This window comes from Lycorma delicatula, chromosome 9 (genome assembly GCF_047948215.1).
Source record: "Lycorma delicatula isolate Av1 chromosome 9, ASM4794821v1, whole genome shotgun sequence".
NCBI classification, from domain to species: Eukaryota; Metazoa; Arthropoda; class Insecta; order Hemiptera; family Fulgoridae; genus Lycorma; species Lycorma delicatula.
In genome coordinates, this window is record NC_134463.1 from 20788130 (window position 1) to 20802467 (window position 14338).

At 30.2% G+C, this 14338-nt stretch overlaps 1 protein-coding gene across 1 annotated transcript in view; it reads right to left on the reverse strand.

The window, feature by feature from the left end:
* Positions 1 to 1047: 1047 nt before the first annotated feature.
* Positions 1048 to 14338, reverse strand: part of Agps (alkyldihydroxyacetonephosphate synthase) — a 67444-nt gene continuing 54153 nt past the window's right edge. The window contains exons 11-12 of the mRNA XM_075375096.1: positions 7631 to 7745; positions 1048 to 5119 (exon numbers count right to left, since the gene is read on the reverse strand). Of these exons, the coding sequence (XP_075231211.1) occupies positions 4794 to 5119; positions 7631 to 7745 (441 nt within the window). The 3' untranslated portion in view covers positions 1048 to 4793. The remainder of the gene's footprint in view (positions 5120 to 7630; positions 7746 to 14338) is intronic.

Genomic DNA, 14338 nt, shown 5'->3' on the forward strand with positions numbered 1-14338 from the left:
TAAGAAATTATTTATTTTTATATTAAATACATCTAAATTTTTTTTTGTTTTAATAAATAAATCTTTATTAAAAAACATGTATCTTTAGAAACATGTTGAGGACAATCTATTGTGGGAATACTTTTTGTTCACCTTTGTGGAATATATTATGTTTATTAAAGATTTATTTATTAAAAAAATAAAATGTAGATGTATTTAATATAAAAATGTAGATCTGTAGATGTATTTCTGTTATGTGATCTTAATGAAAAAAAGTTCATATAAACTTAGGTAGGTAGATGCTTTGTTTTTAAGCTACAGCAAACTAAAGATTTCGCTCAGATGATTTGAGTTAGTTGCACCTGTGCTCGAGTCACTGTATGAATGGGACATCCTTCTGATATCCCAACATTATCATTGTGCTATTCGCTGTGACTTTTACAGAGCTACTTAAGTGGAATCATATTCACAGACATTTAAACTTCTTCGTGGCTCTGTGAACACTCCCATAAGACATTATGGTTTGTTGACATTCTTTGTAAAACATCACAAGGATACGCGGATACTTACCAAGTGATATGCATTACTTACAATCTTTCAATCCAAATTTTTTGTCCACTTATAAAAATGAGGGAAATTGCTTCTACCACAAGGTCACCCACCCATTGTCAATACGTGCTATTAAGATAACATAGTGTAATTTGAAAATTGCTTCTACCACAAGGTCACCCATTGTCAATACGTGCTATTAAGATAACATAGTGTAATTTGAAACACATTTACTCAATGGAAAACAAAACTGGCCTATGTGGCTGGCCTCTCCATGGTGCGAGTAATAGCATCTCTCATCTTTCAACCATAAAAATAAAACCAAAAAAAAGATAAGCATAAATAAATGAATACAAAATTTAAACTAATTGCGCATCAAAAAATTTTATTTTTTCACAATCAAAGTAACAAAAGGTAACTATATGAATTTATATTACACAACTTATTCTATGAATTACTTTATTCACTTAAGCTTATATACAAAACTTATATAAAAACTTTTAAGGAATAAAACATATTTTTAAGAATTATACGTTAATTATGGTTTATTATAAATAGTAATCATAAGTATTCTTTAAAAATTAATCGTAATGAACACTTAAAAAACTGGCAAGATTTGTATTACCAATTAAAAGAAATATTGAACATTTTATGTTATAAACAGCCAGCTTCAATGAGGAAATTCTGAATTAGTGGTGATAATGTAAATGACATAAATATTTAAGTTATGAAAAAAGTTAATTATGAATTTATTACTAATACATACCCTCAGGCTTAGTGATGGATGAGCTTTGAATAAATGAAACATTTTCTTAATGAATTCATAAAGTAATAATACTATTGTTAAGAAATCTAAACAAAAACTATTATAACTAGTATGAAGAGGAAAACTTAGTAAGCATGCTAAGTTTCAAATCTATGATAAAACTACAAATATAACACAAAAAATGCAAATAATTTTTATTATTAACATTTACTTTATATAGGTAACTCTTGTTCATGTAAAAAATAAGATTTGTATATAGCATGTCAGAAAATAACAACATACCTTATAAGTTATATTAACTTGTTAGTATTTTATTATAAGTTAGTATTTCTCACTCACTCTCTACAACAGCTTGTGTTCATATAATATCCTTAGCTGAATATATACAATATGCAGCATCAAAACTCCCACAATTCATTTGATTGGTGGTGGTGGAGTGGAATGTGTATCTTTTTTTAATTGCAATCATGGCTTGGACTGGTATGCAACTTGTACTTGTTGCTGAACCATCTATCAATTATTCTATGATTGCTGTGTAGTTCTTTTTCAAAGTATTGTAATTAAATGCCACATGATGCTGCTCCAGACCATACTGCTATGGGTTATACACAGTCAATGACGTTGAAGTCTGGAGAGCTATAAAAAAATTTAATGTTTATAGTCCAGAGGAAGAACACCTGGTTACTAGTTAAATTTTTCTCACTATAAGCAAATTGAGAGAATTGTTTTCTGAGAATTTATCTTCAAACGTAGAAAAATTTTCCCATTCTGATTTATCTCTTTGTGGCTATCTGAAAACTACTGACATTGACCATGACCCTTTGAACTAAAGACTGCAGTAAGCCAAGAAATTCAAACCAAGTATGCCCAGACATCAGTAATGTGTTTCAGGAATCACAAAATACTATTACCAACTATCTTGGAATATAGAATTATAAACTAACAAAAGCTTCCAAAAAATTGGAGTGATGAACATCCAATAAAAATAAAAAATAAAATAGAGTAATAAAAATTACTTACAATTATTTTTTATAATTTAAGATTACTTTATTGCAAGATAGGTGCATGCTTACTTTCTGAATGCATTCTAGTATGAAAAATTAATAGATACAAGAAACTTTAAGGCAACAAGAGAATTAAATGTTGCCCCATAATAATTACTACTGGTATATTAATAATACAACTATTTATATTAATACATTAATAAAATAAATTTAAACTAGATTATCATCAAAATAACTTTTCTATCTTAAAGAAAAATGATATACCCATTGTGTCACTAATTATGTCATCAAAGATGAACTATCCAACAATTTTGTAAAAATAAAAAAAAAAATTACATTAGTTTTAAGGTAGAAGAAAACAAATCTAAACATAGGTAATTGCTCATTATTATGAAGTTTATGAAGGAAGGTTTTGTAATTGAATTTAAAAAAAAAAATTATGTTTAAAATTTGTCAATGTGTATCATGGTTATAAAACATGGATGATAAGATTGAACCATATAAGAAAACAAAGCTATCGAGTGATAATGTTAAAATTAAGGATAGTGGTTGAAGTTAAAAATTAATATTCTTTTGCTAAATCGGGAATGAAATATCAGTGCTAAACAATATTAGATAAACTTTTAAATTTGACAGTTATTAAAAATGATTTCAAAGAGTCTTATGCAGAATTAAACTCTGAAAACATTATATTTAAAATGGAAACTAGGGAAGAAATGGAATTTGTTTTTGAATCTTTTTTAGACTTTTAAAGCGAGTTATAATAATAATAATGATTATGGGTATCACCCACCACATCTAAAAAAAGTTCATTTAAATTCAATTCCTGAACTAAATATGTTATTTATCTATCTACTCACAAAGCCCACCTAAATGCAGGTGTCATTCATTCTTATAAGTTATACTCACTGTTCACAAAGGGATTTTTTAAGTACACAATATATTTACTTAATTCTCTTTTAAAGCGATTTGTATTTTCTACAAATCGATAGAACACAGTATAATACAGAGCATAATTAACTTCAACAGCAAGTAGTGTGTGATGTTTCTGTCTTGACTGACTGATTTAAAATTTAAAGCTTAGGAATAAACCATTCGAAAAGTATGTGTCATTCTTGGTTAATCAGATGGAATTTCAAATCTATCTAAGCAAATATTGTACTCAGTGATGTGGCATTATGTTTTGAGAGGTTGTCTATATACTTGGTGTTTGAATTTATAATTTTTCTGGATGGGTTTCTCAGATGACAAGTGTTTGCTGGATTACTGTGTTCACTATATTCTTTATGTAAAGATCATATATAACTAACAACATTTAGGATGACTAAAAATCTGAAGAAACTGATAAATAGAATTTATAGTATTTTTTTGTATGCATCATATAGAAATTTTTTATATCACTTTTCTTGACTGTCTCAACTCTTTTAAAATCATAGGCAACTGGTTGCTATGCAGTGTTAATGGGATATGAAAGAAATGCATTGTGTAAAAATATTTTATATGCAGAAATGGAATCTGTGTTCTTGGTAAAACGTTTTCACTAATAACTTGAAATTTATTTTCAATTGTAAGAATTTTTGGTAGCAAACAATTTTTGAGTAATGATAAGAAATTTTGAAGGTAGAACTCACAATAATTAATCCCTCAGAGTTCACAGTGATTATATAGGAAAGTAACAAAGCAGTTTTCCTAAAAAAAAATTGAAAAAGATAGCACATTTTTCTTTACTAAATGTATTCTATAATATTTCTTACTTTAAATCAATTTTTACAGTGATGCAGAGTAGGAAAATATGTGAAGATAATTATTTTTAATAAAATCAGTATTAAGATTTATAACATGCATTAAAGGAATGTTTTAATGAAATTAAAAAAAAAAGTACAAGTATGTTAACAACATTATGCTAAGTGAAGTACAAAAATATTACTTTATAAAACATTACTCATTTTTAAGACTATATGTAGCACTTTCTCACAGTATTTGTAATTAAAAAAAAGTCTTAATACAAATGGTTATATTATTCAATATTTAACATATTTCTATAATACTTATAACACTGAATACAAGGACAAATAATTAATTTGATCCAATATTTTCCAAATAAAGAGTGCGATTTGGAAATTACTAACTTACAATTTTTTATAAATTTAAAAAAAATACAATTAATGATAATCATGTTTATGCAGTATGAAAATTATTACAAAATTATGTAATGAAATGAATATATATCTAATACTTATATATTATAAACACTTACATAAGAAAAAAGTAACTTAACATAAAAACAATAAATAAACAGTTAAATGAAGAAATATAAGTGAAAACACACACACACACATACACACAATTAATTAGTAATAAACACACATAGTACCTGCATGTAAATAAAACTGGTAATAGTTAGCGAATACTAACATATATAATACATACATATATATGTTTATGTATACAAATATTTTTTTTTTTTTTATATTATTATTTATAATAATTGTAGTTCATAATTTTGGCCGAAGTAGATTACCAGTAGCAAATATGTTGTTTGGATCAAGTTGTTGTTTTGTAGCTTGATAAAGCGCAACACCAAGTGGTGATACTTGTGATGGGTACCACCGTGCACGTACTTTACCAACACCATGATGATGTGATAATGAACCGCCGCAAGCAATAATTTCATCTCTTGCACGTTCTTCAATTGTTTCAAATATATGTACCGGATCATTTTGTCCAGCCCAGTTAAAACCAAAATAGAAGTAAACACAGCAACCAACATCATAAGTTTGTGTTACACGACATGATACCAATCTGTGTTCAATGCCAAGAGCTGAAAAAAAATAATATATAGATTATTGCCTGTTTATGATTTAAATAAAAATTAAGAAAAATAAAGAAAACCAGAATAAAATGTAACCTATGAAAAATAATAATGAAAAATTCATAAGCTTCATGAAAAGTTGAGCTTACTTTGAATTTTTTTTTTGTCTTCAGTCATTTGACTGGTTTGATGCAGTTCTCAAAGATTTCCTATCTAGTGCTAGTCGTTTCATTTCAGTATACCCTATACATCCTACATCCCTAACAATTTGTTTTACATATTCCAAACGTGGCCTGCCTACACAATTTTTTCCTTCTACCTGTCCTTCCAATATTAAAGCGACTATTCCAGGATGCCTTAGTATGTGGCCTATAAGTCTGTCTCTTCTTTTAACTATATTTTTCCAAATAATAAGTTTCAAAAATTCTGTACACTAAAACCCCGCCATAATGAGCTTTATTATTATAAACTGTGTAAATCTAAAATATTTTTTCAGTTCCTGGAAAAATTCTCATTTTAATGTTAAATACTTATGCTTGTACATACTCTAACCATAAACCCCTTGTCTACATAAGATTAAACTGCCTGATGTAAAAATAAAATAGTGTACAATCTACTGGAACTTCAGTTCACATCTCTATTTGGAGCATGGCTGTATTAGGGGCTGAAAATGGAACATTATTAGTGAATCACAAAAACTGAATAAGGAACTGCAAGTTTCTTTTAGAAGTCTTGTGCATAGCTCATCTTGATTTTCTACTCTCTCATTACCATTGTAATTCCTTGTGGACATATATTAATTGTTTTTGAAATAAAATTAATTTTACTAACAATTGAAAGCAAGGCTACACTAGTCATGCTATACCATGCAAATGAGTTTGAAGCCTAACAGTTTGATTGCCATGAGAAATCAAATGATATCTCACATTGTTATCCACGATTACTGTGAGACATAACTTTGTCTCAACTTTACAGTACAATACTGCTGTGGAGACATCATTGTGACACATTAGCAGGTTACCCAATTTTCTAGAAAACAATATTAAAATATTGCATACACTTATTTGTTATAAATGAATTATTGCTGATAAGCAATTTATTGTATCTAAGCTCTATAATTGTTATTATTATTATTCATCGCTATTTATAGTTGTATTATGAATAACAGATGTGGTCATAATTTAAAATTATTATAATTTAATAATATAACTGTAAATGATATGTATAATTAATTTTTTTTCTTTCGCTGATATATTTTATAAAGAATCATTATTTCATGTTATTATCTTATAATTATCACGTTATTATACAGGGTCTTAAATCATCTTACTTTGCATGTTACATACTTATATTGCCAAATGTGTCAAGATTACAAATAAAGATTATTAAAATTACCAAATATAAATTTTTAAAGGAAAATCCTTGGGATTTTGAAGGGCAGTTATGTCCATTCTCATGTTCTTATCATTTACAATAAACAAATTATATAATTCTTTCTTCTTACTTATGTAAGATATATATGTTAATCTAGTTCTAAAGCTGTTTATAATAATAAGTATAATTTATTTTATAATAATAATTATAAGTAAAATAATAATAAGTTCACTTATTAAACCTAATAAGTAAAATAATTCACTTCTTATAAAATGTTAAAATAAATGTAAAACAAGTAAAGAAAACAAGGACTTCAATCATATTATAAAATGTAATTTAAACTGTGAATACATAATAATAATAATAATAATAATAATTATAACCTAACAATATGAAAGTTATTAATACTATAAAATAAATAAAACGTATCTAATTCTATTCCATAAAAAATATAATTAATCACAGAAAAGGGTATTTTATTTGAAAGCATTATTGAATCAGCGGCATATGCTTCAAATACTGAAAGGTGCATCAAGGGGGGTGTTCAAACATTTTTTTTTTAGTCCTCCGGGCTGGATTTGAACCAGCAACCTATGGATTTATTATTGTATTTTTCAAAACATTTACATTTCCAATATAACAACTAACTTTATTATTTATTTTTTAAATAACAATCCCACTTTTTTTTTGGCAGCTCTTATAGCTTCAGAGATTTTAATAGTGGCACTTACAATTAACACCTTTATATATCATAAAACAACTACTCATAATTAGTAAAATTCAGTAATTTATTAAAGATCTTACTGTCTAACATTTTCAATTAACTAACCTAATTAAGAATAATAAACCTAAAGAAAGAAAACAAGAAGGTGCCGTAAATGTAAACTATTTAAAAAGATTTATAGACAAAAAAATAGTAATAATAATTAATTATAATCATTATTCAGAGGTAATTATATTTAAATGTTTAACAAAATAACTAATAAATTATACAAAATAAAATAATCAAATATAAATCAACAGGTCAGAAGTTATAAGAAAAACATATATCTCAAAGGAATAGATAATTATCAGGGTAGAATTACTTTTATAAATAATCCAAAACTACGAACAACAATATATTTGTTTATATTTATAAATACAAACCTTTGCATTCATCATTTATAACATGTTTAACATTTCTACATAACATCAATGTTTTATCCCATGGTACAGATGTCTCAAAAGATTCTGCTACAATACAATGTTCCAAAGCAAGATCCTGTAAACAGCACACAAGTATATTTAAAACTTCATTACGTAAAAATTATAAATATTCTTTCATTTTTAAAAGTACTTTCAAAATTATCTGTAGTTTATACTTTAAGAATTCATCCATTAGGTTTATTGTATAGTCACTAGGCAGAAAACAGTCCCAAGGTATGTTCACAAGTAACTGCCCTTCACTAGATCAAATTAAGGAATCACTGGGCCATGCATTCTCATTACTGATCTAGCGTGGCTTGATTTATCCCCAAAGAAGCCAAAGTGAGGAACTGATTTGAAAATAAAGAAAAGGAACAAATGATTTGAAAGAACAAGCTATCCAAGCAGGAATTGTATTAAGAGACAAAACAGATACAACAAGATGATATCAAGGCTTGCTCCTGGTGGCAGTATAACCAATAAGGAGATCCAGGCATTTCTATAAAGAGCAGCATATAATGATATGAACAGTTTTATATATATATATATATATATATATATAAACCACCAAAATGCAGTAAAAAGATAAGTTCAACTTACCATATTAATTCCAAGAATCTATTTTCATGGGATCCTGCATCTTTTTGTTATTAAATTCTATAATTACATACACAAATTCTGCTGAACAGTACTGGACAGCAGAATCTGCATATTCGTCCACAATTTCAAAAAAGAAAACGACTGGAACAAATTAACAAAATTATAAATAAAAATGTTTTAATGTAAGTATATAATTTAATAACAACTTAAGATGTGGAATCCTGCAAAAATTGTTTTTGGAATTATTAAGGTAAGTTTAACTTATCTATTTACTGTGCTTTGGTGGTTTATGTTTCATTTAATAATAAATTGTATTAGTACAGTGGTCGAAATATTAATGAATTATGTGAATTAAAAAAAAAAAATATATATATATATATACATATAATACAGGTGATTCCAAATTGCATGGCAATTTCTTGGAAGAATTCTATAGCTAAAAACCAAAAAAAAAGTTCATAAAAACATAGGTCAGAAAACAGTTTGTTAGTGAGTTTCAGCTCATGAAACATTTAGCTCTGCTTTCTGCTCCTGTGAAATTAAACTGTACTAAAATTCTTGGGGTACTAATAGAGAGGTAAATTTGGTGCTTACTTATGGTTTTTGATCTAAGAAATTGAATAAAAGTGATCTCAAACCTCTAACTCATTTAAGTTTAAGAATCTATTCTTTTGGTTTTTCTGGGTGAAAAATGCTGAAATAGTTTGCATGTTAGCCCCTAGGTGAAACTTGTGACACAATGCCTTAAAACAGATACAATCCACAAGGATTTTGTGTACTGTTAGTTGGCAGTCACAGTGAGCACAAAGGGATGAATTTGTTTACATCATCAGATATCCATGAACTTAGTGTGCCCTATTTGTAAATGCAGATAATAACCTCCTCTCGACAGTTATTTCTGCATGAGGAGCTCCACGGTGAAACAGAGTTCTAATTGGGTGAAGTTCATGGTATTCTTCCATTCACCTTTCCACTCACTGTGAAGTACCCTCTTCAGGAAACAGACAAGATCATTAGCAGCAACACGATGAGTAAGAATTTTATTTTTATTTTCTTTGATGACAAAGAAAATACAATAAAAAAAAAAACAGAAACAGTAAACCCGAAAAACATAAGTAAACCTTGTGCAATAAAAAGTATAAATGTAATCATCAATACAAGGAAGATTATTGGAGTTTGGGTTCATGTGAGAAGAAAGTCAACCTATTCCTATTTGTGTCATATAAAAGAAGTCTCTGTGTAAAAAAATTATCAAACAGTGCAATGGTACTCCCTTTTTTTATTTTTTATTATTATTTTTTTTAAATTTTATACTCTACTCCCCTGGGCCGGTCTCCGACTGGTTGGTATTACTCCTCCCAGGGGAGTGTCTGCTATACTCTAACGAGCCTTCCCGCCTACCGGCTGTATGTCCGGCATGGCAGGTCGGCTCGCTGGTCAGATCTTTTGAGTATTTATTTTTGCCCTCTTTTCTGACACCACGCCATACCATGATTTGTCTTGACGTGGTGTCGGGTCTTTTCTCCTTTATTTAATTTAATTTTGCAATTACTCCCCTAACATAATTTCCCATGAAGTCCCCAGTGGATCCTTGAAGCCGGCACACCTCAGCATGCCGACCCTCACCACTGGGGCTGTCCACCCTTCCCTATCACTATCCCTAAAAACCTAGTGTCCTCTCAACCGCATCCTTCTGTGATATAACCCCCCTCGCGAAGTCCGCCACCTTCCTCCAATTATTCTCGTTGACCATCATATATCTAAATACTTCTATGGGGCTTTTCCCATCAATTCCTGAGGTGGCCTTGAGTGTTCTCCATTTACCACACTCAAAAAAGGTGTGTTCAGCACTGTCTTCTATCCCACAATGCATGCAGCCCGGTTCCGGCCTTCTTCCAATTCTACACAGGTACTCATTAAAATTTCCGTCACCTGTAAAGAACTGAGTAAGATAGAAGTCGACCTCTCCGAATCTTCTATCCAACCATCTAAATAAATCTGGGATTAGATCCTTTGTTCGTTTGGTGGTCCCCTGCATTCACCATCTATTTTGCCACCTCGTCCTTAATCTATTTTTTGTTTCTTGTACCTCTATACCCTGCATCCTCCCTACCCTACTCAATGCCATTAAGTCTATAGGGGGGACCCCAGACAGAACACATAGCGTCTCATATGAGACTGTTCTGTAGGCTGAGACCACCCCCAGCAACAGTCTCCTATGCACCCCAGTAAATCTGCAAAGATTTCTCTTTATTTCCACCAAAGGCCACCAAACTGGCACCGCGTACAATATTGATGATACCACTGTAGATGCGATAACTCTGCTCTTTGATGGCCTAGGAGCTCTCTTATTAGATATAATGACATTAAGGCTGTTTGCCATTATCTCTGCTTTATTACATACATTTATGATATGTTGCGTAAAACGACAGCTTTTATCTAGGGTAATGCCCAAATATTTAACTGAATGGGCTTCTGCTATTGCCTGTCCATTTAAAGTAATGAGCGGAGATTATAATTGTCTTTTCCCTGTAAACATTAAGAATCTGCTTTTATCCATAGCTATCTCTAAACCACGTTCTGCTACCCAACTGCTGATTATCCCTAATGTTATATTCATTCGCTTTCTCCTGAACCTCATTGATAGTTTTACCCTCTACAGTAATCGCCAAATCATTGGCGTAAGCCAATACCTGCACTCCACATGGATACCTCATTTGTAATATCCCATTAAAGGCCAGGACCCATAATAAAGGACCCAATATTGAGCCCTGTGGCACACCGCCATACAAATCAAATCTTAATATCTCTTCCTGTGCTTCCACCTGACACCTTCTATCTGAGAGGTACTCCCTAATTTGTCTTTGTAGATATGGACTTATATTCTTCTGAGCCATAGCTTCAATAATTGATGACCATCTAATGGTCCCAAATGCATTTTTAATATCTAATGTGATGAACAAGGGAATACGCCTCGTCCTCCAAGTTCCTCTCCTTGTCTCTAGAGCCCAATCCATTACTTTTTGTATTGCATATATTGTGGATCGCCCCTTCCAGAAACCAAACTGATTATTGCTAATACCTACACCCTCCTCCACTTCTCTGATGATGTGGCTGGCCAACATTTTTTCCACTACCTTCCCCAAGGTATTAAGGAGGCTAAGTGGTCTGTAAGATATATCTCCATTTTCCTTTGGACCCTTCTGAAGGAACACAATTCTGGCTTCTTTCCAGCACGCCGAGAAATTTCTATTCTCCAGGCCCTGACTGGTAATCTCCAGCATTTCCCATGGGACTCTCCTAACTAGACCCTTTAGGAGTGCCGCAGGAATCCCGTCCAATCCGGGGCTCTTTTTATTCCCAAGATGCCCGACCGCTGCGTTTAATTCTCCAAGAGCGAACCTCCTGCTGTCACAATTAATGATTCCATCGAACACCTCTTCTGTACAAGGAAATAACTCGCTAATTTCCTGTTCTGCTTGCAATTTACTTAAAATAGGCAGGCGCCTGCCAAATCTTTTTGTAATTATTTTATACAATACCCGCCAGCAATTTCTCTTTGCTGTCCTAATAGCCCTGTTTAATGATCATCTATCTTCAATATATACAAGGGCCGCTGCCTCATATTCTTGCCCACCTGTGATCCTGAGTCGTTTCTTTCTCCTGGATTTTTGTAACTTATCTCTTAGGGTCTCTATTTGCTTTGACCACCAATATGCTGAGCTTCTCTTTCTGCTCCTACTCTCCTCCCTTTCCATCTCTTGTTTGACTACATTAGTCAGCACCAGCAATGTTAATTCAGTAATATTTATGAGTCTCGTGGATGTCCTACTAACTATTCTTTCTACCTCTTCTGCCGTAAACTTCCAGGGTAACGGTCTTTCTATAGTAGCAAACATCGGATCATCAATACAAATTCTGGTCGCTAAATGATCACTGGTGATTTTGTGAGGTAATACTCGCCAGTCCCATTGCTCCCCTCTCCACCTGTTGTCCAGGATTGTAAGGACCAGAACCGACGAGTGCCCTCTCGCCTGATAGGTGGGGGTACTAATGCAATGGTACCTAGTAAATTAAAAAATCACTTTAATACTAAAAATCCAAATCTTATATCAAAAGATAAAAATTACTGTCAAAAATTATTATCAACACAAGCCAAAGTTATCGAAAGAAAGTTAAATGTTTCAGAAACACTTCACATAAGAAGCTAAGATTGTTTCTTATGAAATGTCTGAACTGACTGCTTTAAAAATGAAACCTTATAATATTGCCGAGGAAATTATTTTACATGCTTGTCGATAAATTGTTAAAACTATGCTAGAGTATGAAGCAGAAGTCGATATTTCTAAAATTCTTGTTTCTAATGACATAGAATTGTTGATCTTTTATATAACACTGAAGAAAATACTGCTTAAGTACTTACAAATAAAGCTTTTTCGTTACAACTGATGAAAGTACAGATATTTCTGGAAAATCTCAATTAATGGCATTATTCAGTCAGTTTACGATAATGCAGTAATAAATCAGTTTTTGTGTTGTTGAGAATTATCTGATTATGTCATGGGACAAATTATTTTTTTCCCCAATAAATTTATATTTTGAGCATATAGGTATTTCATGGAATTTCTGTGTTGAAATTTGCGCAGCGAAAAGCCTTCATGATCAGATAATTTGAGAACAGTTGCTAAACAATTAATATGGTTAATTTTATAAAGTCAAGACCATTAAAAAATCGCCTATTCACGTAATTGTGCTCTATAATCTAAACATGAATCTTTATTATTGCATAGTGAGGTTAGATGGCTATACAAATTAAAGATTTTATTACGAGTACTTAAAGTGAGAAATGAATTAACAGCTTTTTTGAACAAGAAAATCTTCCTTTTTGTGAATTTATTAGGCATGAAATATGGTGTGCTAAATTAGCATACTTGTATGCCTATTAGCATACTAAATTAGTATGCTAAATAGTAAAAGCAAATTATTACTATGCTAAATTAGCATATTAGATATATTTACAGGTTTTAATAGTTTCAAAACAAATATGTAGGGACCAAATGAACAATATTGTAAATTAAACTGTCAAATTATTAGGATTCCAAAAAAAGTTCTTATTTTGGAAAATTAAAGCTGAAAAGGATAATTAAGATAAAGTTGAAATGATTAAAAAACACTGCTGGAACAAGGTAAAATCAACAGTAGTCGAGCATTTGACGTTATTAGTTAAATACGTGGAAAAATATTTTCCAACATTGCTATTAGAAAAAACTTGGATAAGGAATTGGATAAGGAATCCATTCTTAATAAATGATGCATCTGTTTTTGATTTGACATTGAATGAAGAAGAGGAACTTATTTCTTTTCCAGCAGATAGAAACTGGAAATTAAAACATTCCGAAATGTCAATTGATGCTTTTTGGATATAACTTCAAAAATATTTATTTACCAGTAATATCAAGCAAAGCTTACAATTTTTTACATCATATTCATACAATTTGGATTTTTTGTGTTAACAAACATAAAATCGAAAAAAATATCAAAATTTGTTAATGTGGAAAATGAACTTAAGAGTTGAATTGTCTTTTTTGCGACCTCACATAAATGAAATAATAAAAAACACCAATCTCAAATTTCTCATTAAAATTTAATTTTTCTGTAAAATTGTATTATGAAAAATAGCAATAAACAAATGATCTTATAAAAAACTGATTTTTAATTTGAAATATTGTTTAGAATACTTAAGTGTGCTGCAAAAATGTTCAAATATTAGGAGTTTTTTAAATGGTTGTTATACGGCAATCGTTGAGAACCTTTACTGTAATTGTTGATCAGCTGTTATTAACAACCTATGAAAAACAATATTATTTAATATGTTATAGAAGGATGTCTTTCAAATTTATTTTTGTAATTTTTAGCATTTGCATGTAAATTGTTCTGTTAAAAATTGTATCACCTTCCCAATCCAGTTTGTGTAATTTGTTTCTAATTAAGGACAAACTTCTCAAATCTATAATTTTAATACAAGTTATTTACATCAATTTTCTTAGAATTAAATCTTCTACAAAGTTA